The sequence below is a fragment of the Amphiura filiformis genome, chromosome 9 (assembly GCF_039555335.1).
Source record: "Amphiura filiformis chromosome 9, Afil_fr2py, whole genome shotgun sequence".
Taxonomy (NCBI): Eukaryota; Metazoa; Echinodermata; class Ophiuroidea; order Amphilepidida; family Amphiuridae; genus Amphiura; species Amphiura filiformis.
In genome coordinates this window covers 53,448,659-53,475,299 of record NC_092636.1, presented here as the reverse complement: position 1 = coordinate 53,475,299, position 26,641 = coordinate 53,448,659, and the positions used below count along the sequence as shown (strand labels likewise).

Sequence of the window (26,641 nt, the reverse complement as noted above, 5' to 3'; positions counted from 1 at the left end):
TCAAGAGTCATGTAAAACTGATTCAAAATATTGAATGAAACAATATTTTCTTAAATTTTGCTGAAGCTAGCTATCAACAAAATCTATATTTTGTGCTTAAAAGCAACTTTTCTACTCCCATGTTTCTTATACAGGTTAAAGTAATGCACAAGCAGTTGTTACTGTTCCACAACGCCATCTCAGCCTATTTCTCTGGCAACCAGACGGCACTGGACGCGACTCTTAAACAATTCAACATCCGACCCAAGGCAGCTGGCGAGATGTCACCATCATTCTTAGAACAGTGAAGATATTAGGACATTATTTATCATAGTCATAGCATAATGTAGTCTACTAGCCAATGTAATTATGATTATTACCAATATCATTTGTAATGATGAATGCCCACATTAAGAACCCACAATCCAGCGCAAATAAATGTTGAGACATGGGGATGTTAATGACTTGTCTTTTGTGTTTAAATTTAAATGCAAAAGGGGACAAAATATAAAGTATGTTATATTAGTTGCTTTCCAAACTTGGTTGCTTGCCATTCCTCCCCCAAATTTAATGATATGATGAGTATGCACATGCTGGCTCCACACACACTCCCACAAGCCAAAGACGAGAGGACAGGTGCATGTCAGAATCAATAATGCAGTTTCAGTGTGTAAAATATGAATAGCATGTGCAAAGTATGTATGGTGACAAGTATTGGGCATAATCCACAAAAATAATGTTTGTGTGAATCATTTGGTTATCACTCATCTGCTATGATCAATGGCAGTATCAATCTGAAAATTTGGCAAAAAGTGGCATTTTCAATGATTTTTGTTTCTGACAGGTTATGTTTTAACTTGTCTAGTTCAAGGAAAGCATTTTGATGAAGTGGTGAATGGATCCAGCATATAGACATTACTTCTGCCAGTAATGTTCTCATATTCAGGTTTGAATGTTGGATTGTATTTCATCTCCTGCATTTGATATCCTGCATTCAAACTTATGTGCTGAGATGAGAGTACAGGACCCTTGTAAAGCAAATATCATGAATATTCATTTGCTGTTCATCAAGCGTATACATGATCGTCTGCAACTTCTGGAACTTTTACATGCACAACAAGAGTTTTTTATGAGATGCGTATGGCTGTGTTGGGCATGTGCATGCGACCAGGGCACATATTCATGATTACAGAGCATACAAGAACTCTGGACATTTGTGATACCGAGTTTAATAGTGGGATTATTGTGATATTATTGGGATAGGTATATTGAAAAATATCAATAGGCCTTGCCATAGAAATCAGACAAGATAGAGAGAGGGAAATGTCTCAATATTTAGTATAGGATTACAGTACAAAACCAGAGAGTATTTAAGGTTTGTGTACAGACTCAGTACCGGGCAGCAGTATCAACTTGTGTGTGCAATAGTTTGTTCATATTCACATACTGTTTATACAATGTCACATCAAATGTAAAGTATGAGAGAATTTGATTTGTGTAATGCTTAACATTTAGACATTTTTGTAAAGAATTTACAAAGTCTTGCAACAAGTTAAGCATTGATCACTTTTTGATAGCTTCAAAGCCTAGAAAGATATTTTTCTGAGTACTTGTACAATACGGTATGCCACTCCTGTCAGATACCCTGATTCTTTTAACCCCCTGGATACTACTGGTCATCTAACAGCAATTCTGATTGGTTGATAACTTGAAATGCTCATTTCAATTGCCAATTATGACTTGGCATTAAACTAATTATGGTCAAACTTGCATTTGCAGACGATCTTATTAATACCCTCCTTGATTGGTTCAAAATTGGACACAATATTCATTTTGGCTAATCGGCAGGTAGTTAAGGGGTTAAGAATGGTGCATTATACACAAAATAAAGTACAGGCAGGTCGTGGGTGGCATACCTAATTGTACAAACCAGCCTATTTTTCTTATTGAATTTTTAAATTTGCACTATTTCACAGAAGTATCATTCAATACAGGTTACAATGTTTTACCATATTGTTTCATATGTTTGCTAAACAGTCTGCTAATCACAAATCTTGAAAAAGGTAATTTCTTTCATATTTGCATCGAATATGTGTTTCTTATAGATCTATGTGTTGACTTCTTGCAAGTTTCACTGTTTTGTTTTTCACCAATTTCGTACTACTTTGACATTTATTAAAATCATCTTACATGCGATAATCATTAACAAAATAAGGGATTATTTTGAAATAATTTGAGCATATTAACAAACAGTGAATATTGGGATATTTGTGTCAATTTTTTTTCCAGGGGTGAATAAATTAATTATATCACTGCAAACATTTTGGCAATTCATTTGAATAAAGGGTAACCACTCAAACGTTTTGTTTCAGGGTTATGTATTAGGTGTTAAATTAAGATTTGGATTTGGGGTAAGACTTAAGACTGGTGTCAGATGCAGGGTTGTGTCCAGTTTAGTATTGGGTGTAACTTGCCTTATTTTAATGGCTCTTACATACGGAAATTCCTCACACACAACAGGCAAAAATTCCTCCCACATATACTTTGTTCTCAACTGATAAAATGGCAACAAATTATTTGGTTCTTGGTACTGCATGCATCAATAAAATCCCAACTTACACTTGTGTAAATTCACAAAAGTGGGCACCAATCAAAGCCCAACTACATGCTTGCCATTCTATATCAATCCACAATATTATGAAATTGACCAATTATATGTCGAACAAAGTGTAGCGCAACCCTGTTAAAAGTAATGGGATTCCTTGCAGTGTATGCCACTAATGAAAGAATTGTTCAAGCCAAGGTATTTTGGCACCTTGTACATGAATGTTGGCATTTAAGTAAAAGCTGTACAAGTTGTTCACTATTTTGTAGAGGTTTAAACAAGGTATTCACAAAGTAATTAAAATCTTTTAAAGATCACAATTGTTTGGGACATAATATTTATGTATTTTTGGGTCACATTTAATCTATCACTAATTGTTTTACAAATGGATGGGATGTGGATTTGAATCTGACGATATATACTTCAGCAATATCGCAAAAAAGCAGGTTGAAAATGAACATTATTCATGTTCTCTTAGCTGGATGTAAAACTTGAATTGCATTATAAGTGATCCGTTTACCAGGCTATCAAATAGGTTGAGACCATGCTTGTATGTGATGCTTGTATTATTGAGTGAGAATATGATAAGAATGTGATGAAGTAGCAGACTTTTTAAAAATATTACTGTTGATAATAAGCATCAACAATTGGTATTTTCTTATTTTATGCACATATATTTCATATCGGGGTATATTAAATTAAATCTGTGTTTTATAAATTTATTGTAACATTGTTCATAGCATATATATGTATGGCATGTTATGAAATGTACTTTGTTGGGCCACATAAAACCTTGAGTTAAATTTGGCTGTATGATTATCTCAAAAAAAGTACTACTAGTATTACTGCCCCCTCCTTCCATCCATATATTCTTTTGTCTAATTTAGTAATAACCATATACCAGCAAGGCAGGTCCTTGACGTTTTGGTACCAGCCAATTAGGCATGTAACAAAATTGAAGAAAAAAAAATACTGTCTGTCTGGAAAGTATGTTCAGCTTCAGAATGTGGTACTTGCTCAGAAATTCTTACACTGCTCCAGGGTCAGACTTGTGTTCAAATTAGTGTATTTAAGATGAATACTGAAATGTTATCTATGGTAGATGGTGGAAATGGGCTATTCCTGTTGAAATCCATACACCCCTAAGGAAGACATGACCTTAATCTTGTACACAGGAGAGTTTAGATTTCAAATGGAGTCCCGATCCTGCCATAGAGGGTATATGGATTGCAACTGGAATAACCCAATGTATGACTTGATGCATCAAATTGAAAAAAATGTGGCAGCAGTTCTTTTTGATGTAATGGGCTCTAATTTGCGATTGTAAATTTTCTTTACATCTACATTTTTCACAAGGCCAATATGGCAAACTATGAATTTGATGATACCGTCTTTATAATTATGCTTGATAGGGGCATGTTAAGGTCACTAAAATGTTTTTCACCCTGCGAGTCAGTGATTAATGTCAGTGCAAATGTCATGGAACGCAGCTTCAAAGCATGAGTGTTTGTACACACACACCTGCATTTAAAGAGATGCACGCAAAACAGCTGCCTCAGCATGTTGTCATTAACTCCGAGATTGCAAAATAGTATAGTTGAAGGTGCAATGAGTTACCATATACAAGTCTGCAATGTAGACTTGAAATTTAAACTGTCCGACAGCAAAGTCTGTGGTATTCTCTGTTAATCACCAGCCCTACATTCCAGCCCATAGACTCCCAGTTTATTATAGATATAATGGTTGTGTTGCCTTGCTATGCAGCCAAAATGCAATAATGTAAAATACATGCATGTGAGAGAGAATTTTATGTGTATGTGTGGCTGTTATATATCGTTTCAACTGCCATTTTTCTGCAGAGTTTGTTTAGTTTACATGTTTTAGGGGTTTATTAATTAACCAGTTGGATTGGTTTCAGAAGAAAGCTGTTGAAAATAACAAATGTGTTTTTGTAATTAAGTATTAAATATTACATGCGCCAGGAAATCTTTAAAGCTGCTGTCATCATCCAAAGCTGAAGTTGAAGTCAGAATGAGCTATTCCAGGTAAAATTTAAGCATCCCCTATGGAAGATATGACCTTCAAAAGGAGTCGCCTATTCAGGTAATCCCATGTATAATTCACAATCCCAGTGTGGAGGATTAAGGTTATGTCTTCTTGGGGGGGGCTATATGACATGATCAAGGGGAATGAGTACTATTGAGTAGGATGTTGCTAATATTGTTTTTTGAGATATAGGCAAAAACAGTGTTCAAATTCTTTTGTTTTGTATAGTTTTCAGCCATCGATAAATTACTCATAACTCCAGATGTCCAATTTTGATGGGGTTTGCATCAAAATGTAGCATTCGTAAACTGTCAGAAAATGATGTGAAAACTTCTAATTAAATATTAGCGACATGTGACTCATATACCTTGATCACGTCACCTACGTATACAGATTTTAACTGGAATAGCTGAATGTACCATCCTTTGATGCAGGATAAACTGTGTGAGAGATACTTTGAAGTACAGCTGAAGCTTTTGGGAGACACCTGCGCTGTAATTTAAGATTTAGTAAGAACAACTGACTGTACTTTAATGGGCTATTCCATTTGAAATCCATACACCCCCTATCAAAAACATGTCCTTAATCTTCACATGGGGAGTATGAATTTTAAATGGGGGCTACCTGAATGAGTGACTCCATTTGAAATCTAATCTACACCCCTTGTGTGGGAAATTAAGGTCATGTCTTCCATAGGGGGTGTATGGATTTCAAGTGGAATAGCCCAAATGCACCTTGTGCACTCTTTTGGCACCCTTTCTGAAATTACTTTCATCTTTTATAGGGACAGTGAGGTGACAATATTAGTAGTATTGTTACCAAACTATTACAGTTTTAAATATTTTTATGGTGATTTTATCGTAAATTCAACTTTTCATTGTGAACTTTCCAATTCTTTGATTGAAGGGTTGAGTTTGAGGGATATTTAGTGTATCAAGACTTGCAATGAAGAGAGTATTAAGAGCTCTCCAGGAAGTGGTCAATTATTTGAAAACATACCAAGGAGAGCTAGATTTGCTTAAAAGTTGGTATCTGTTATGATTGTATGCTTTGTAATCATCAGTTGGGAGGTAAGAGCATGGAAATGCTACTGTTTCCATGGTACGAGGTAGTACAAGTTGGCAGGTCATTGGATAATACTGTCAGCATTTGAAATTTGAATTATTGTGTTGCAATTGCCATGAATGTGAATAGCACACTCACTGCAGTGCAAGAGCCCATATGGCAGTTCACCAGGTAACTTTTTCAAACTTAAGGAAACGGTATTATGCACTACATGTAAACTAGTGCGAATAGTGATGAATACCTTTGAATGTTGGTAGTTTTAATTATTGGTCAAAATTTGAACTAACTTTGATCAATTAGTACCGGCACCATTGAGCTCTTGGACCAATGGGTAAGAGTTCAGTTAAAATATTCCTTGCATCTCCACCCACATTGTTGTTTGCAGGAGTGTAAAGTTTACTTGAAATCCTCAAACTCAACTCTTACGAAGAAACTGGTAAAAACAAGTCTGGTAATCTGGTATTCATTTTTCTTCAATTTTTATGTACATTTAAATGAAACAGAATATTCTTTCATCTATTTTGGTGCAATATGCAATATAGATATAAATTGGACGAATTGAGCACAACACACAAATTTATTGGTTGAGCTTTGAGTTTTAAAACTATTGGGCATCGTGTATACTTTGTCTGAATGACTATGCTGTATTGGGCAAGGTGTATACTATGACAGAACGAATATGTTGTATTGTTACCAAAACATGTAGCCAACCCTATACATCTTAGTCTACAATGTAGCCGTTCAAAATGTTTTTCACAAGTACTTTGGTGTATATTGGTCAGTGGATGAATTGGTATCATCAAAAATACAGACAAGCAGTGGTAAATTGATGATTCTGGACTTATTATGCAATGGTAACAAGTTGCTTTTCCAAAGTTAAAATGAATGTGATGATCTCCAAGTACAAATGTATGCAAGTGAAAAAGCTAATCATTTTAAAAATCAGTTTAATTTGCTCAGTTTCACATTTACAATATATTGCAAGGGCATGCATAATGCAAACCAGGATATACCAATATCTTGGCAAAATATTAATAGATATGAAGTTGGTATAAAACAAGCGATATCCATGCTGATATTTGTGAACAAAAACCCTTTTCCATCCAACACATGCATATATATTTCCTATAATATAAAGTCTTGTGTTGTAATTATTATTCAGTACATGTTAATGAAGGTAATGTGTAGTGCATTACCATGAAAGCTAGGCTGAAATTGGCTGCTTGGGGTCCAATATGAAAGCTAATCTTTGGTTGGCTGGTTGCATGTTAATTAAAGTAATGTGTAGTGCATTACAATGAATGAAAGCTAGGCTGTAATTGGCTGCTTGGATGGAGTCCAATATGAAAGCTAATCTTTGATTGGCTGGTTTGAGTTCAATCCCAAATTGCTATATGCCTTCCCTTGCTGCTTTGACCTTGGCCTATTAGCCTTTTTGAAGTATGGCGTACACAAAAAGAGGGCAGTCTTCAATCTGGGTAAAACCCGGCAAATTCAAAAGACGCCAAAAGCGCCATCCTATTGTGTCTGCCATATCTCGAAAAGGCTAATTGTAATGTGTTAACAAAGGGAAGAGGATGAGACGGGCTAAAGCCTCATCAGTCTGAACCCTCTAGCCCTCCACAAGCTACTCCTAAATGAACTATAGTATGTCCAGTATAAGTTGGAACATGGCCCCATCCATTAACCTTTTTCTCATACTCTGTCCAAAGTCGTGTTTCATCATTCTTTAAACTATGTCTAACAGTATGTTTTACCTTAAGTTGGCAACATGACCTTTGTCCCATTTGTGGAAGATATAGGCCAACATGGTGTTGGTCATGTTCCACCGTATAATGGACAAACTGTAACAGTTTATACAGGTTCCTATGAAGAGCATTCAGATTTCAATCCGGATACACATGCAATGATAAAACACTTAGAAGATTTGAACATTAGACATTACTGGGAAGAAAATTATTTTTTGTCATGCATTCCACCTCATTCCCTGGCTGTATAATAGGTAACTAATAGTTAAAGATTGTGTACAAAATATATTTATACATTATAAATGACTGTTAGATCAACAGCATTATTTAGGGAGTGGTCACAAATATTTATGTGAAAGAGCCCAATGGTGAGACTTACAAAAGTTGAAGGAAGAGGATTATTTTTCATGTAAATTGTGTGTCTCCAGTGGATAAACTGGTGAGAGTTTGTTACATACATACATGTAGTATTGACCTACAGAAGAGAAAAGTGTCTTTATAAGTTTAATATATTATTTGGGCTGAATTCAATTATTGATCGCGCAACTTCAGATTTATCCGAGCAGGAGCAAGTTTGAAATAATAAATAGCTTTAAGGGGAAAATGTGATATTTCTAATGTGAACGCAGGTCACAATTGAATAAGTGATTGCAGTATCAAAATGAAGTTATTTTGTAGTGTGAGGGCATGCTTCATTAGCTGAAGTGAAGCATTGACTGCTTTCTGTATATCCAGTTGAGTACTTTGTTACTAGGCAACTGCATGTGTACAAGTATTTTCATCAATAAGTTATGTGGATGAATGGGACCATATCTTCATTCGACTTGCATTAAGCATAATGTGAATACATACTTATCCGCATAACTAATCTTTATCAAATAAAAAGCATTTTTGGATCCAAACATAGTCTTGGTCTATACCCTTGAAGAGGCCAGTAACAAACTTGTATTATGTACCATAAAAATGAATTTGTGACTGCTCCCTAACAATATTCAGTTCTAACATGATGTCACTATTGATTGCTTTGGAAAGACCTTACATTTAATGATAATTGAAATATCAACTTGTGTTCACTGTATTCCATATGTTCCAAAATGTATATGTATTATTGTCTTGTTGTGTTGTATGATATGAAATAAAAAAAGACAAATTATTGGGAACATAAAGTTTGTGTGATTTTACTTGAGTTATTTATGTTGGATCATTTCTGTCATGTTCTGAGTATATATTAACATACAGATTTACTTTAGTATCAAATGTCTGATGAAAGAATGGCACCCAACTAGACCGCCCCCAGCATTTTATCAAAATGATGAAACAACTTCAATCAAAATGGAGAATTTACATATAAACAAGTCAAAATCATAATCATAAGCTGGAAGATTTTAGATGGTAATTTTATTTAACATTTTTTACAGAATTTATTTGAAAAGGGGCTCTTAGACAAAAATTCCACATAGGTGCTTATTAGGGAAGGGGTGCTAATTATTGATTAAATCATCAAAGTTTCATATCTTTTATGAAAATGCAGTAAAGATAAAAACCTGAAGCCATGCTTGCAGAACTAAACTATAGTCCATATATCTACCTCGAGTCACCTGCACTAGCTTCGAAGTTTAGCGTGTTCTGCATTAGCTTAGCATTACTTGGCGTGTGTACAATCTGTACATACTTTTACGCGTGTGATCAACGTGCCGCATATGTACACGCAAGAAACCACACCAAGCCAACACAGAACATGCTGATCTTCAAAGCTAAAGTTCGGTTTATATTTAGGTGGAAAAAGTAACTCATAACTTGTGAATGCGAGCAGTAAATTCCCTAAATTGTTTTCTGTGTTACGGTGTAAAATGTGTACGAAGGTCGTATTCATCGATAACTTAAGCTGGCCCGACATCCGTCTTATTTTGATAGTCAAAAACTAATCAATAATCCTATTGTTGAAGTGGATAATAAGCTTCTACCTTAGATGGCCGGCTATAGAACTTTTATATGCTCTGGTCTTTGTTTGCTTTTGCTAAATCCTGTTCAAGTGGTGGGTTACCAGGCATTGTATTTTGTACAGGTATGCATAACCAACAATTAACAATGAGAGAACTTTCTTAAACCTCGTTGACTTGGGGATGATTTGAAATGACCACCAATTATGACTGTTTGATATTTATTGCCAGCAATGTGGAAAAAGAGACACATGTAAAAACGTAAAAGCTATAATTTTGTTGAAGGAGCAAAGTTTAACAAACCATAACCCCGCTTCTGGATATCGTTTGAAGTCAAATGATATACCATTTTTAGTTTATGATGTTTACTTTTTAAACACGAAATAAAACAAAATTGACCGGGGAGGAATTTACGGCTCATTCGCTGTGGACGGTCACATATAAGCTGAATAAACTTGAGTGCCGGTGACTCGAGGTAGGACTATAGAGATGGCACAAACCTACAAAAAATGTGCCAAATTTTCTTTACTTGGATTAAAGCCATGTGTACCATTTCTATGAATTATATTACTTTCATATTTACATTATTTATATTATTCACCTGTTATGATAACCCATGGACCACTTGTATTTTGAGGTGGATATCATGCTTGTTTAAAAAAATCAAGTAAAAAGTATAATTTTTCAACATCAGGCAATTGGCTACTGAGCAAGTGATTGTGGGTTAATTCGAGTTAATGCAGGACAATCTGAGAAAAACATGGTAACGGCTTAAGTAGAAACAAATTGGGTGAAGGTGAATGCATAGCGATGCGAGTGAATCCATCAACCACCTTTTGAGGTGGTTAATAGTGGTGAATATGCGGTAACATTCTCAGTAGAAACAGTTCGGTTGAAGATTTGGTGGTGGACGCAGGAAGTCAGCAGAAGCATTCAAAATCTGACCTTGAAGGCTATGAAAAAATATTTCCTGGACTTCCGCCTTCCCCACTAAATATATGAGTAGTGAATCATTACCCTGCAATTACATCCCAGTAGAAATGACCCGATGAAGGCGAGAGGATTAAAAAGCGGGTGAAGGTGAATTTGGGGTAATGCAAGGTGCTCAGTATAAACACACTCAAAATATGGCATACATTAATATTCGATGTACCCATTTAGAATATCAAAAACAAACATTAGAAAAGGTTATATGGTATGAAAATTTAAAGGAAAATAAAAGGTAGAGAAAAAGGGTATTTTTTCATCACAATGCTAACTTTGTATAATAACATTACCGTTACTTGGGTTAACTCCTGTTTTACATGCACACATGTGAAAGTAATTGTTCAGCTTGCATTTTATGAGTTCTATACATGAGCAAGATATCCACCTTGAAATATAAGTATAAAAAAAAAGTAAAGGAGTCGATCCTGTATAAACAGTGATCGGAGTGCCCATCTCTCTTTCATTGGTGATTGAGCCAGACTCCTCCATGTAATGTTGCTAATATAAGTGGTCCTTAGCAACTACACTACTCATTAGCTAAATACAAGTTTTAGTCATCATGTTTTACAAAGCAGTACTAAACTCTGTTCAACATGTTCATGGAGTGATATTGAATGGTGTGCATGCATCGGGCTATTTCAGTTGAAATCCATACACCCCCTATGGAAGACATGACCTTGGTCTCCAACACAGGAGTGTACATTTAAAATGGAGTCATCCATTGATGATTCAGATAACCCCATTTGAAATTCACACTCCCTGGAAGATTAAGGTCATATCTAACAAGAGGGTGTATGGATTTTAATTGGAATATTAGCCCATTTGCATGATGTGCTTCTGCTAGTTGCGTGCTTATATGAAAGTTGGGACTTTTTCAGTGGCATGCGCAGGGAGGGGGCCCACTGTTGATGGCAGTTCATGAGAAATGCACCTATGGGAAGCAAAGTGAGCCAAAATTTTTTTTTTTTTGAACAGCAGGATGAAAATACTAAAGAAGAAGAAAAATACACAAAATGGCAGGTTGGGCAAATGTGACAAGAGAACAATAAACAGAAAAGATAACTTCCTAGCTGCTACAATTGAAGACCGAATTAAAAAGACTAGTTTGCATATGACGTCCTGTCAACCAGACCAAAAATGCCGTACTGTGCAGATCAGCAATCAATCACTGTGCGCCTTTGCCCTGACGTCAGACACAAACTAGTCTTTTTGATTCGGTCTTCAATTACACCTACCTCCATCTAGATCTACAACAAAGTTGCCATAATGGCAATATCTGACTAAGAAACAAGATTGTTTATACCTATACTAAAATCCTATTAATGGGGATATACATAAGTCATCTTATTATCTTATTCAGGGTGATGATAAGCATAAAACAAACAAAACATAGGCAAGTAAACATACAAAAAAGAACACACAAAAAATATATATACTTCACAAAAATCATATAAAGATTATAATAATTTCCTTAACTACCAACTTTAGCCTGAGTGAGTGTCTAAATATGTAGTAAATATTTATCTGTCTCAAGCTGCATGTATAGCACAATATAAAAATAGTAAAAAATCAGAAGTCAAATTATGAGGTCACGAGTTGAGTTGCATTTCACCTGCACATTACATGAATACGATTTACACCAACTTCCACCAGCAGAAGGTAACAATTAATAGTTTTGACTATTCAATATCTATTCGCTATCGAAGTTACGTAAAAATTCAGATTAACTACCATAGCAATGGATGAATACAATTTTGACTATATCGCCTTCACTACAAGCAGGTTGCACTCACCACCTTTGTATGTCTGCAATCATAGATTGAATAATAGCGCTCTTTTCAAAGAGGTGCGAGCATCTTACAAAGAGGTGCCGCATCTTACAGGTGCGAGTGATCAGAATGATATGGTTCAATGCATAGGTACTGTGTGAACGTTGTAGTGCAAAGCGATATAGTCAAAAATTATATTCATCCATTGCTATAGTAGTTAATCTGATTATTACATCACTCAACAGCGAATTGACACTCATATAATTTGAGCAAAACATGCAATATAAAAGCAGTACAAAATACATCCACATCCTAGCAAATGCAAAAATGGTTTCTTTTAAATGTTATAAACATGTGTTGGTTTTGTCAAAATGTTTTAATAATTCGGGTTATTTAAAGGTCAAGAAAACATTTCATATAAAATCACTTCACAGTTGTTGGAGCTAACTGTGAAGGTCTCAACAATTTCAAAATCTGTCTATACATCAATTTGTTAATACAACAAATTTATTGACTTATGGTCACAGGGTCATAGCAAAGCCAAGACAGTTTTGGCTATATTAAGACACAAATTGGCCACTAGAGACCTTACACTTTGATCAGCTCGTAATCGGCGGGCCTTATAGCATCGCGGATTAATATCTGTATATTTTATTTTGAGAATTCTCTTGTGATATCTTGCAAGAAGCATCTCAAATTATTCATTCAAGTCCAATACATTGTTTATTTTCTTTAACAAGCACAATACAGACCAGACGGGTCAACTACGACACTTTTAATGTGGGTCTACTTTTTGGCGTGGTGATAAAAGCCTAACAATTCCCACCGATTACGAGCTGATAAAACTGTAACACAAAGAGAATATAACTACCATTGCATGACCTGAATCATGCTGCATATATAATAACACTTTGAACATCATGCATCAATCATTTTTGCCTATAAGAGACAATCAACATTAGGTTAATATTGTTCTTAGTAAATGCACTGTGAGATGACGTCACAGGGAATAACTATTGTCTCCTCTATACTCTAGAGTGGACTTCAAAATGCATCAATAGAATAACCAGGCTCTGCACATGATAATCACATACATATATCCACATGTTAAAAACCTGCACAGAACAAGAATGTTCTACAATCTCCGGACATCAGAATGATTGGAATTTTTCTGTTGCACCACCGTAAAACCTCAAACAGATGAATGATCATTCTCTTTACCATTTGTCACTTTGGCGTGGCAGTGACGTCAGTGCACTGATGCAGCTTGTTCACATGCCCACCTATGCAACATCTTTACATGCGTGTATGTGCATGCTTTGAGCAAACTCTCATGATTTGAAGCTGCACCCATTGACATGTACACTGTGAAGTCACTGCCAAGGTGAAAATGGTATAGGAAGATAGTTTTTAAAAATTATCCTTCCCCCCAATCAAAAAGTCACTACTTTCACCTTCATTAAAAATGCAAAAGTTGTCCATCAATAGCCAGATGGTTGTTGGTAGCTGGTTCTGTCTCTTTGTTGCCTCTTAGGTTTTTCTTCTTTAGAAGCAAAGATAGTCCAGAAGTTTTCATCTTCAGGTAATATTGGTATAGCTGATGACGTCAGATCTGTGAAAGAGAGGATCTTGAAATGCGGAGGAGGTTCATCCTGGAAACAAACAAAAAAAGGAAAACGTTAAAAAAGCATGGTGACAACAACAAATATTAATTCTTGTGAGAATAAAAAAATTAATGCCATGAGCCCTACTGGCAAAATTATCAGTCTCTAAAAACTATTTTGATTGGTTACAAAGAGAGCTACATCATTTCTTGAGCCAATCAGAGATATGGTATTGAATAATGAGAAGGACTGCAGGGGTTTAAGCTTTAAATTGCTAAAAAGATATCTATAACAATTTGATAGTTACTTGTATGATATCATGTAATTAAATAATCAGATTTGAAATCAACAAATTGGTAATACCTAGTGCCCCCCCCCCCAAAAAAAAAAAGTTACACATACAGCGTTTTTCTATTGGAGTAAAAAGACAGCTTTTATCCGGTTTGGGGATTAAAATTACCAGTAGAAAATGCTGTCCTCCGCTATTTCGCCGGCATTGATCCTTCTAAAACTAGGATTTTTTCCAGAGAGAAGAGCCGGCTTTCGTCAATAGCAAACCACAGCCTCCGTATTCCGGTTCGCCACAGTGGAGTACTGAAGCTTTGAACGCGATGTGGGGGATGACAACCGGAAAATATGCAAATGACGTCAGTGATATTTAGCTCAGTAGAAAATCACAGTGAGCAGGAATTATCTGGTTTAATCTCTGACCGGAATGATTCTTTATTATACCGTACGTTCAATAGAAAAACGCTGATAGAAAAAGAACTCCTTTTTTAATTTTGTGATGTACAGCAAAACCATATAATTTTTTCAGATATTATTTATTCATCCTTTTTGTAATTGTCTGATTAGTTTCAACTCTACATCTTACAATGAGTAATTAACTCATGCTGCTACTGCTGAATAGCATAACACTAAGTGACCACCACTTGCAGAAACATGCAAGTGGCACAAAGAAGCGCTATGTCGCTCAACAGCAAGAGACATGGTAGTATGAAACCAGTATTATATAGTTCCAGTATTAGATTTAAATCCACATGTGTTCAATGTATTCCATAGAAATGAGAGTGCACCCAAACTGCACGGGACACACAGAGGGCCAGATGAAGCCATCAGTATGGATGGTAAAAACTCAAGTCATCAGTTTTGGACTTGTCACACAAAAATAAGAAATCTTGTTCATTGTCTCTTTTGTGTAAAAAAAAAAAAATGAAAAATGAAAAAATTATACCAAATCTCTAAAAATGACAATCTGTACAAACATGGCTACTGTTTTAAAGGTCAAATTTTAGCAGTTAGACATCAAGCCTACCTGATTATCTCGGTTGAGTGCGACAGCGACACAGTGGTCCTCATCCAATTTTGTTTCTTCAAAACGCCATGAACTCTGCAGATCACCATCAAAATAGAGCTCTGTATCCTTGATGATGACATCTTGTTTCAGTACCATTGTTTTAGGATGGAATTCTATTCTCTGTAGGCTCACACCAAGACCTGTTCCAGTTGCTTTCACATAGCTTTCTTTTAGACACTGCAAGAAATCGAAAAATAATATGAATCTTTTCCAACATTTTCAGCATAAACAAGGGGCAGGCAGGGGCTCAATCTCCTCCCATTTTGTGAATTTATTCTCACAATCTCATCCAGTAAACTCTGACTGAAGATGGCACACACTAGAGTATGGCATCGAAAGTTCAGCTTGCTCATATTGAAATCAGTAGGGAAGGGTTAAATTCAACTTGTGTTTTGGTATACAATGTATTTTCAAATCATGTCACAGTTTGCACTAGGGACAGACAACAGGAAAGACTACTGTTTCTACACTTGATCATGGTTTTGACGTTTGAGTATTACTATTACTTTTCTGTTCCCGTCGCTTAGCATGTCCCATCTTTTTGGCTATGCATGAGATTCTACATGTGACCTGTGACACCCACAAGCAAATTAGATACATGTAACTTGTGGGGGCTAGAATTTTGTTTATCATCCAAATTTATTACAGTACCAACATTTTTGCCTATTGCATTATATCAAAATTGAGCTGCTTTTAATTCATGTTGTTTTTACACCCGAAAGAAATTGTAAAAAGGCCAACATTTATCATTCTTTGATACTTGGAAATTCCCATTGAAGTAAAAATAAGGAGCAAAAAGCAAATAAAAACATAAGAAAATAACATATAAAAGTTCAAAATTTTGCAATCAAATATGCTAGGGACTTATGGATTTCAGACAGCTTAGGAATGGAGCAAATTAGCAATGAAAATAACTTAATTTTCTATATTTTTGACTTTGGTCTGAGTGGATCATATCGTGTCACATATATCTTGCTGAGAAAATGTCCTTTAAAACAAATGGCCAATAAAGCTTACCCAATGTCTGTAAAACATTTCTAGTTGATCCCATTCGCTTCCAGCTCCTTTAATCGTTTCCCACTCATGAGGAGTAAACTGTCTTCTCATCAAACGAAAGAATTCTGGTATATCTCTACTGCCTGAAAATATAAATAGAATTATTGTTTCAATAACAAATTCTAAACCCCATATGACATCAGCAACCTGTAGATCATCACAACAGACCTATATTTTCCCAACATTCTTTGTGTGTGTCAAGATAACATCAATTACTCAGGCTAAACATAATATTTTTGTAGATTAATTTAAGTAAACTTCTACACTACTTTTGCCATTTTTAAAGTAATATAGAAATTTATTAAATTAATCTATTTTTTCACCACTACAGAAAAATGTGAGATACAGATCTGTACAATAATAATATAAATCACAGCTAATTTACATGACATCTCCATGTACAATGACATCAACTAGAGTCCAAAGTTTTCCGTTTTACGGAAAACAGAAAAAAATCACGGAATCGGAGGTACAACACGGAAAATAGTATTTTTGTATGACGTGACAAAAATTGTTAAAAGATAAGAGAAATAAATGTTAAAAACAATCTTGAGTTGTGTGTGTCAATTTGTATGATAAAAAATACTGTTTAATAATACCAAAATAAAGGTATATTACCAAGGCATGAACCATCCAAACATCATAATAGTCAGCCTATTATCGTGCAAATATTCCAATCAGAGCATATTGATCGCGATATTGAACACTTTATTGTGACATTAATATAATTCATAATTATTGTTTATACATTTTAAGCTTTATTAATAAAACATGGATTTACAAATTTTACAACACAGATTACAACACGGAAAATGGATTTTAGAAAACGGTAAACTTCGGACTCTAATATCAACATATAACTGTAGCTGATACGCACCTGGTCTTGCAACATCCATAATATCAATACCGCAATTCCTGTCTCTTTCTGCAGCGAGCACAGCATAGCTACCGCTATGAGATAAATTGAAATTGAAGTTGGGAAATAACGCTGCATCATAATCATAATCAGAGTCTGTATTGGCTGCGTGTGGCTTGCCATAATAATCATAAGATTTAGTATTGGCTAAATATGGCTTGCCTCTCTCTGTCCTACCAAGTTTGATGGCATTCCAGGGTATCTTCAGCTGATCTGCAATTACTTTCCGTATAAGAAGCCGCCCAGACTGCAATGCAAACAACATACACAATTAATACAAGTATGTGTGGAAATTAAATTTAGCACCCAAATTGTGAAGTTCCTGCTAGATTAATTCAGGATCTGACAAATATTAAAGATTGCTTATCATACCAGGTTCTGATATGTCCCTTCATCCTGTATCCAATGGCCTTTTTTTTTATCAGGGGAGAGCTGTGATTTGAGAGCAAAAATGATGTAATATAGTATCATTATGTCAGTCACACAGACCTAGTGCTGTGGTCGACATGCCTTATGTCGACATTAATGTCGACGTCGGCACGTATCCCGACATGTCGACATCAAAAAAAATTATAAAAAAAAAAAAAAAACATTCTTTTAATTTTCAAAAAATATTTTTGGCCAGAAAAGCAAGTTATAGGCCCAAAATTACTTGTTATTCGAGGTTGGAAACCAGAGAAATACTGCTACTAAAAAATAAAAAAATGCCAAATTTTTTTTTACAAAGTTGGATAAATTTGTATATTTTGATTACCTTTGCTTCTATTGAACAGTCAGGGACACATTGAATTACATAGGCGTAGATCCTGGGGGATGGGGGATTTATCCCCCAATATTTTGCCAGGGGGATGGTCCATACAATCATCCCCCAATGTTGACGCCTGATAATGGGTTTCTGACCAAATTAACCTCATATTAATACCATGTTACACAATCTTACTCAAAAGATATAGAATGCACCCAAATTAAAACTTTCAAGTGTCTTCTAAAAAAATACCATTTGAGAAAAATTAATTTAATTAGTATTAAATAAGTGTGAGGCTAAATCTAAAACCAGTATTGCTCTGTATGTGACATTATTATATAATATGAAGCTTTTAGCTATACCACAAATTTTCAATACTGCACAGTAAATACCGTGCTAGATATTTTGATACTGAACAGGCGCGCACATTTGCGTTGGTGCGCGAAACTCGTAGCATGTTACGCTGTATACATAAGCGCGCAGAGAGACCAAAGCAGGCGCAATTGATTAAGTTACGTAATTTGTACCACCAGCAAACATGATGAAAATGATTACACTAACGACTGTTTTCCAAATGGCACCAACATGTTTATTTTGATACTTTGGCACTCAAAAAACATCAAAAAAGCTTCATATGATATAATAATAATAATATTGGATGGCTTTTTTTCGTGTGAAATGAGAATATACCACACTCGCCATGAAGATACCAAACTCGTCCTTTGGACTCGCTTTGGTATTTTCATGGCTCGTCTTGATATCTTCTCAGATCACACTCAAAGCCATCCAATTTATTATATAAATATTGGCTTATACAGCAACTGCACAATTTTGCTATACCTACCATGGACGCTTTACCATCTTTGGTGAATACAAATCTTCCAATTCTGTCTTTTTCTTCTTGCATCACACATCTTGCTGCTAGCATCCATTCATTACGACTTGGTTTCCAATTTCCAATATTAAAACCCCATCGTATGCCACTGCTTCCCATTTTGAATTACCTGTGTGAAGACAAACAAAAGAAAAATACAGTAAAAAAAACTTTTACTAGTTATAACAAAAATCTACCACGCAAACACAAAATATTTTACACCAAACTTTTTTGATTGCGGGTTAAATAAAGGGTATAAAAAGGTTACAAAACATTTTAATAACATTCAAAAACATTTTTTGAAAACTTTCTGCAAAACAATCTACACTGTAAAACACATGTTTTAAAATATTTTTGTGTTTGATGGTTACACTATGATATACATGTGCATTTGATTGTAAATCTGGCAAACCTTTGTGTCCCTTAATTAAATTTGCTGATGATACTACTATGATTGGTTTAATTACAAATGATGAGGATACTGTCTACCATCAACAGCTTGATGAATTTGTCACATACCGGTACTGTAATGTTTTTAAAACTAAGGAAATGATAATTGATTTCAGGAAGTCTAGTTCAACTACAGAGTCCCAGCCCTGTTGTCATGAAGGGTAGTATAAATGTAGAGCGTGAAACGGTATTGGTAAATCAAGCCAAAACATAATATTATATTTGGGTAATCGCCTTTCATTTTCCTACCCTCAAATCGTGTGTGTCCCTTTAAATTGGATTTCTTATGCGGAGAAATAAACCCAGTATGTATGGTCGCTCTCGCATGTTCGTTCAATTAGTTATCACCAGCGCTGGCGCATATTCGGTTCAATCAATTATCTCCGTCATCCATTCAGCGCGCCGTACGTATTCAATCAATTATCTCCGTATCCAATCAGAGCGCACGACGACCGGGGCTTTGTCAGGCTTCCCTCGTGAGATCTTTCTTTTACTCGTTGGATCCGTTTGATAGGCAAGTTTTGGAGATTCGCTGTTAAAAATGCAGATATTTCACATAAATCGCGGTTTGGATGAATTTAAGTGATATTAGACTGTCAGGAATATGTTATAGATCCTTCATATGAGTTATTTTGGTTGTGGTCTAGTTGCAAAATGTGTAATTTGATGAATATTTTTGTTTGGATTTTGTCAGAATTGCTCTTGGAGTTCGCACATGGTTCCTATGTGTGAGTTTGTGGTTTCTCAAAATTCTAAATATTTCGTCTTCCATTTTTCTCTTTAAAGTCATCCTGTGCACGTAATATTGTCAAATTTTTGGGCTCATACGGATCAGCAAATATTCCTGACCAGTTGATATCATTGTTGCATTTGGGGCGCTCAGACTGGCCAAGGGGAAGGTATTTTTAAATATTTTGGCGATATAAAATTATGAAAATAGTCGCCATGTTTTGAGTCAAAATCACTACGCGCTGAGTGCATGAGTGCGCGTATGCATGTACCATCTAATTAACCTGGGGATGTTTATTTTATATTATTGGAGCGTGATGGCACAAATGTTTATGTTGACATTTAATTGCTGAGATTATTTTCTTGGTGATCCTTCCTTTCGCCATCTTATTAATTGCAATGCGCTGTATTTATTTATGTCATGTCGCCTTGCTCAAGTTTTTCTCAGATATTTATGTAAACTTTTGAGATTATATACAGGCAGTTGGTCATGTTCGAACGTCCTGCATCTTTAATCTTTTAAATAAATACAAGCATGTCATATGTAAACAAAGAATATTGACGTTCTCTAAAACATGTAAAACCAATATAAATTTAGGATTATTATTATCGGTCACACCCATACCAGATATTCTAATTGTCATGAAGCCACTTTTATTTTATTTCTGCTTTGGAGAAAGATACCTAAAATGTCATGTGATTTTATTTATGCATTGGTAAAAGTATACTTAGATTGTCATGTACAGGGCCTATGATCCTATTTAGGCCTATGCGTTGTGTGAAAAAGTATATTTAATTATTTATATATATTTATGTGAATATTAAGCGTTCACGGAAAGATGTGGTAAGTGATGGGCAATATTTAGCATTTGTATCTATTATTTTATATTATTGATTCCAACAGGTTTCTGTGCATGTATTTTGGTTTCAGTAGTTATCATAGGCCTACAGGCCTATGTGAGATTTTATGCCTTAAAGATACACCTGAATTGCGGAGTAACTTAAAACGGGTAACATCACACTGAGGGGCGGTGTTATACCTGAATTGCGGAGTAACTTAAAAGGGGTAACATCACACTGAGGGGCGGTGTTATGCCTGAATTGCGGAGTAACTTAAAAGGGGTAACATCACACTGAGGGGCGGTGTTATGCCTGAATTGCGGAGTAACTTAAAAGGGGTAACATCACACTGAGGGGCGGTGTTATGCCTAAATTGCGGAGTAACTTAAAAGGGTAACATCACACTGAGGGGCGGTGTTATACCTGAATTGCGAGTAACTTAAAAGGGGTAACATCACACTGAGGGGCGGTGTTATGCCTAAATTGCGGAGTAACTTAAAAGGGTAACATCACACTGAGGGGCGGTGTTATGCCTGAATTGCGGAGTAACTTAAAAGGGGTAACATCACACTGAGGGGGTGTTATGCCTATATTATGGAGTAACTTAAAAGGGTAACATCACACTGAGGGGCGTGTGTTATGCCTAAATTATGGAGTAACTTAAAAGGGTTAACATCACACTGAGGGGCGGTGTTATGCCTAAATTGCGGAGTAACTTAAAAGGGTAACATCACACTGAGGGCGGTGTTATGCCTAAATTATGGAGTAACTTAAAAGGGTTAACATCACACTGAGGGGCGGTGTTATGCCTAAATTGCGGAGTAACTTAAAAGGGGTAACATCACACTGAGGGGCGGTGTTATGCCTAAATTGCGGAGTAACTTAAAAGGGGTAACATCACACTGAGGGGCGGTGTTATGCCTAAATTGCGGAGTAACTTAAAAGGGGTAACATCACACTGAGGGGCGGTGTTATGCCTAAATTATGGAGTAACTTAAAAGGGTAACATCACACTGAGGGGCGGTGTTATACCTGAATTGCGGAGTAACTTAAAAGGGTAACATCACACTGAGGGGCGGTGTTATGCCTAAATTGCGGAGTAACTTAAAAGGGTAACATCACACTGAGGCGGTGTTATGCCTGAATTATGGAGTAACTTAAAAGGGTAACATCACACTGAGGGGGTGTTATGCCTATATTATGAGTAACTTAAAAGGGTAACATCACACTGAGGGGCGGTGTTATGCCTAAATTGCGGAGTAACTTAAAAGGGTTAACATCACACTGAGGGGCGGTGTTATGCCTAAATTGCGGAGTAACTTAAAAGGGTAACATCACACTGAGGGGCGGTGTTATGCCTAAATTGCGGAGTAACTTAAAAGGGTTAACATCACACTGAGGGGTGTGTTATGCCTGAATTGCGGAGTAACTTAAAAGGGGTAACATCACACTGAGGGGCGGTGTTATGCCTAAATTATGGAGTAACTTAAAAGGGTAACATCACACTGAGGGGCGGTGTTATGCCTATATTATGGAGTAACTTAAAAGGGTAACATCACACTGAGGGGCGGTGTTATGCCGAAATTGCGGAGTAACTTAAAAGGGGTAACATCACACTGAGGGGCGGTGTTATGCCTAAGAGACACATCAGAGGATTGAGGTCTGGGGGCCTATTCACTGAGTAGAGTATATTTTGTAAGTCATAAGGTGTTTTTTTAATGATTATGAGAGGATATTATTATTTGGTGAGTTCATTTTATGAGTAAGGGAGGAGGCTATTTTGGTGAGTTCATTTTATGAGTAAGGGAGGAGGCTATTTTGGTGAGTTATTTTATGATGGAGGGAGGAGGCTATTTTGGTGAGTTATATATTCTTTTACGTTGAGGGAGGAGACAAATTAGTGAGCCAAATTAACTACAGTGGAGGAGACAAGTTTTATTTTATAGTAGAGGGAGGTGAGGATATTTTATATGGAAGAGGCATGGACAAATTTTGATGTACAAAAATTTAACCCCTTTTTATTTTTTCTTAAATTATATTTTAGAGCGGAGTTTATTTTTGTGAGCGCAGTGAAATGAGATAATTGATTTTTACATGGTACATATTTTATTATGTTATGTGATGATAGGTACAGTCTGTTGGAATCATATTGTTTTATTATGTTGTATTATGAAATGGTGATTGATACATAAAGATGCATACCTCTGGGTGCCAGGGCTCGAAAAAATGTTAATTTCCCGGGAAGCTAGCTAAATTTCCCACAATTTATAGCATGTTTTATATACAAAAAGACACAATTTCCTCCAAATACCAGAATTTCCTCCAAACACCAACATTTCCTGGGAATGAGCTTCCCCAATTCCCCACTTTTTCGAGCCATGGGTGTGACATTTTTTATGTATTATCGAAAATCTGGTCAGCACCTAGAGGGGAGCCATGCTGACCAGATTTTCATTTGGCAAAAAGGTAGTTGTGTTTTATAGGATTTTCGATAGATTTTATGATGATACTTTACCAATACATGCTTGCATGTGTTCGTAAGTGTCATTACTATTAGCATGCGCTGAGCGGAGCCATGCTGCCCAAATTTTCATTTTGTGCTAATTAACTTAGGTCTTTTTCGTACGTCTGATATGTGTAATCATATGTAACGCTTTTAACGTTCTTATAACTTTTCTTTTTTTACTCGTTGGATCCGTTTGATAGGTGAGGGAGGGTGCTAGCCGAGTTATTACAGAAGCCATTGTAGGAGTAGGGTGCCAGAGTATTGTGTGACTGAATCCTGTATGTTGTAGTCCGGAAATCAGTAAATAAAGTACTGTTGAAGTGAAATTGGAACGACCTACTTGTATTATTCAGATGCACTTCTGTTTGTAAAAAATATCAAAGGTGGGGTTCTGCCCCCACGACTTGCCCCGTCTCAATACAAAACTTTCCGTGTTCCCCTTTTGGGAACTGGTGTCAACCCGGCCACCTGACTTTCAAAATCAACTTACAGCTAACCAGGTGTCTATTCAAAAGCACATTGAGACAATTGCACGCCCCTGGCAATCGGCCGTCCCGCCACATCTTAACTAGCACTATGATTGATGACAAACTTAACCGGCACACACATGTCATGATGTGGATTATTTGATCAAAAGACTTAACTTCACCCTGAGTAAGGCCAAACACTTGTGCTGAACGTCAAACTGGTCACTTATCGCTCACTGTTCAAAATGTGACATCTACACCAATTACAGTCCCCGAAACGGTCTACTTTTTAGCCGACCTCAATTCCGAAACATTTAGTGATAGTTAAAAATGCGATCCCCAACCCTTTGGTTACCTTTGGACGAATTTGTAGAAATCTCCGCGGAGTCTCCTCTCCGTGTCTGAAATTCCCCGGTACAAACATCGAAAATGTCGCAATTCTCAGTCCCGGTGATGATACTATATCCGCATCGCTGTTTTCATACATGAATATGCATATCTCTGACCCCTGTAAGGTCAAAAACGTGGCGTTGATTTCAACCAATCCGATCCACCGATTGTGACCACTTGGTCGGTTTCATGAATATTTAATAAGCAGCTTGATACTGACGTCATATCTGAGGTGACCAGGAGGCAGGACCTACCATTTTGGTCAACTGAACTCGACTTGTGCGTTCTTTTGGTTCACATAAATCGAACAAAATGTTCAATAACGGGTAATAGTAGGATTTCAATTTTTTATTAATGAAGTTACTTGTAGTTTTGAGGAATGACAAAGTTGTTTTTGGAAACTTAGATGTTTGTTTCAACTGATGATGTAGGATCGCAAGGTGAGTGAATTCGTGAAGAGATTTGCTTGTTTGAGTGATAGTATGATACAGGATGTAGGCTAGTCCTCTGTGTTTGACCTGCTCCGACGTCTCAATTCACGCGGAATTATTCGTACCTGCTTACCAGACAGCAATACTGCGTATTGCTGTATGGAACCAGACATAACTTAACTTCAGAACCTGAACAAGGTTTTATGCAGAAGCATTAAGCTGAATTTATACTCGATCGCCGAGCGGTGCGATTAATCGCTTTTGAAAAAGCGATTTGCAATCGCCGAATTTTGCGATGCATCGCCCGTCGCTTTTGCATTTATACTTATCACGGCGATAGCGATTGCAGACGACAATTAGAATATTCTAAATGCCACAAAATACATTTTTAAAACATCAGTTGCTGTCAATAATTATTGCTTTGAATTAATTTATCAACAAAAGTTAAAAATCGAGAAAGGTTAATTAATTAGCAAAATAATAGATCCAGCTGGTTGTATATGATTGGTTGACGCATTCACGTGTCAAGCGATATCGCTGGGAAGTTGAGATTTCTTCAACTTGCAAAAGCGACGTCGTTTTTGCCTCCGCGATTTGAATCGATTGATCGGCTTGACGCTCTGAAAATGTAAGTAAACATTGAGCATGCGTGAAAATCGCTTTTCTGCAAAAGTGATCGAGTATAAATTCAGCTTTAGAATTTAGGGGAGGTCAGCGGATGAGCAGGATTTGCTTGGATGTTGTTTTTTTCAATTTCAGATCATTTTAGCCCCATATGATGAGGTGTGTTTTGCTATTTTGTGGACCTGTGCGCACAAAGCATGCAAAATATTGCAATTTTACCCTATTTACATGATTAAGGCCCAAAACATGGTGTTTTTTGTTCTTAAAAGGCAAATGTACAGGGCAATTATTGCTTTATTTTTTTTTCTGATTATGATTTTTAGGGGGGACACCCCCCGCTTCCTACTTCTTCTACTTGATGGTTGGCAGAGTCCATAAGTCTGGATGTGATGCCAATGGATGCGGATGCCACCTGGTATTGCACATGCATGATAACATTACATCATTGGCACCTCATTCGCTGATGTAGTAATGCGTTACCTCGTTCTTTTTATGTGATAATCAGGAAGAGCAGTCAGACACCGCTGAAGAACCTTGTTACCGAATCATGGAATAGTATAGTAAGCTTAAAATTGTCATGTAATTAGTAAGCTTACCGTTTACGACGTTATTATGCAATATTGCACGTATTTACTAGTCTTGTTTACTGGTTACTAACAACTGTAACAACTTCTAACACATCTCAGATACAAGACAATATTCTCTGCTACCTTGTTCAAGTAAAGAATTAATACAAAAAAAACATTATTCGTATAAAAAATCAAATAAAATACTCACAAAAATACTTCCTTTTTCGTGGCAGTTTGGGTAGTGCAGCTCGTCACCATACAATCAGGACGCACAACACTAAATAATCATAATATCAAGTTTTAGGGCGCACAACATTTAATCTGTCCATACCGATTTTGTATTTGTCCCGGTATTCGTACATTTTCTTCGGAATGAGAGGGGGCGGTAGACTGGGGGATGGTAGAATTTTGATGGCAAAAATAGGGGGTCATAATTTTTTACACCAAAAATAGGGGGTTATAAAATTATGGGGCTGGTGACTCAATCGGCACTCTACAAAAAAAAATTTTAGCCAGAGATAGGGGTCATATTAAAAAATTGACTCCGACATTATGTCACTGAAATATTTGTGACCCCTTCCGAAGAAAATCACATCCCCTTTATATTGAGGGGGGGGGTTGTATTTCGAATTATATATCATTATTATCATAAGCACACAAACTCATACAAGAACTGTCAGTGATGATTAAGCCTACTAGTTTCTACTTGTGATGACTAGTTAAAAAGTACCCACTACTATGCAGTAGCGGCGACAGCATTACAACTTAGGGGGCAGACATATTTTGTGCTGGTTACATTTGCGGGAAAAGCGCTTGAAAATTTCTGTATTTTTGCCCTACATGAAGCCTATTTTGATGGCATTTGATGGGCCATTGCGCGCAAAGCGTGACAAATTTTACAATTTACTCTAATTTGGCCCAAAACATGTTTTGTGCTAAAAAGG

The 26,641-nt window shown here is 36.2% G+C and overlaps 2 protein-coding genes across 5 annotated transcripts in view; one reads left to right on the top strand and one right to left on the bottom strand.

Moving 5' to 3' along the window:
- Positions 1-8,594, top strand: part of LOC140161163 (arfaptin-2-like) — a 56,637-nt gene extending 48,043 nt beyond the window's left edge. For both annotated transcript variants that reach the window (XM_072184600.1, XM_072184598.1), the window contains one exon: positions 135-8,594. In XM_072184600.1, the coding sequence (XP_072040701.1) occupies positions 135-287 (153 nt within the window). In that variant the 3' untranslated portion in view covers positions 288-8,594. The remainder of the gene's footprint in view (positions 1-134) is intronic.
- A 4,007-nt stretch (positions 8,595-12,601) lies between these two features.
- On the bottom strand, positions 12,602-25,972 carry LOC140161162 (L-aminoadipate-semialdehyde dehydrogenase-phosphopantetheinyl transferase-like). 3 transcript variants are annotated; one of them, XM_072184595.1, is made up of 6 exons: positions 25,906-25,972; positions 18,662-18,821; positions 17,034-17,319; positions 16,118-16,239; positions 15,059-15,277; positions 12,602-13,791 (listed from the first exon to the last, which is right to left on the bottom strand). In XM_072184595.1, the coding sequence occupies exons 2-6, from the start codon at positions 18,809-18,811 to the stop codon at positions 13,621-13,623; spliced, it is 948 nt and encodes a 315-aa protein (XP_072040696.1). In that variant the 5' UTR covers positions 18,812-18,821; positions 25,906-25,972; the 3' UTR covers positions 12,602-13,620. The 3 variants fall into 3 exon arrangements, with proteins under 3 accessions (XP_072040696.1, XP_072040697.1, XP_072040698.1); XM_072184596.1 differs by lacking the exon at positions 25,906-25,972 and adding an exon at positions 24,039-24,428; XM_072184597.1 differs by lacking the exons at positions 18,662-18,821; positions 25,906-25,972 and adding an exon at positions 17,445-17,558.
- Between the last annotated feature and the right edge of the window lie 669 nt (positions 25,973-26,641).

Bases quoted from the DNA above. Each gene is read 5' to 3' on its own strand.
- LOC140161162 (XM_072184595.1), bottom strand. From the start codon at position 18,811: ATGGGAAGCAGTGGCATACGATGGGGTTTTAATATTGGAAATTGGAAA. The intron at 16,240-17,033 runs GTGCGTATCAGC...TTATATTTTCAG, and splicing joins TATGGATGTTGCAAGACCAG to GCAGTAGAGATATACCAGAA. The intron at 15,278-16,117 runs GTAAGCTTTATT...GATTTCTTGCAG, and splicing joins AAATGTTTTACAGACATTGG to TGTCTAAAAGAAAGCTATGT.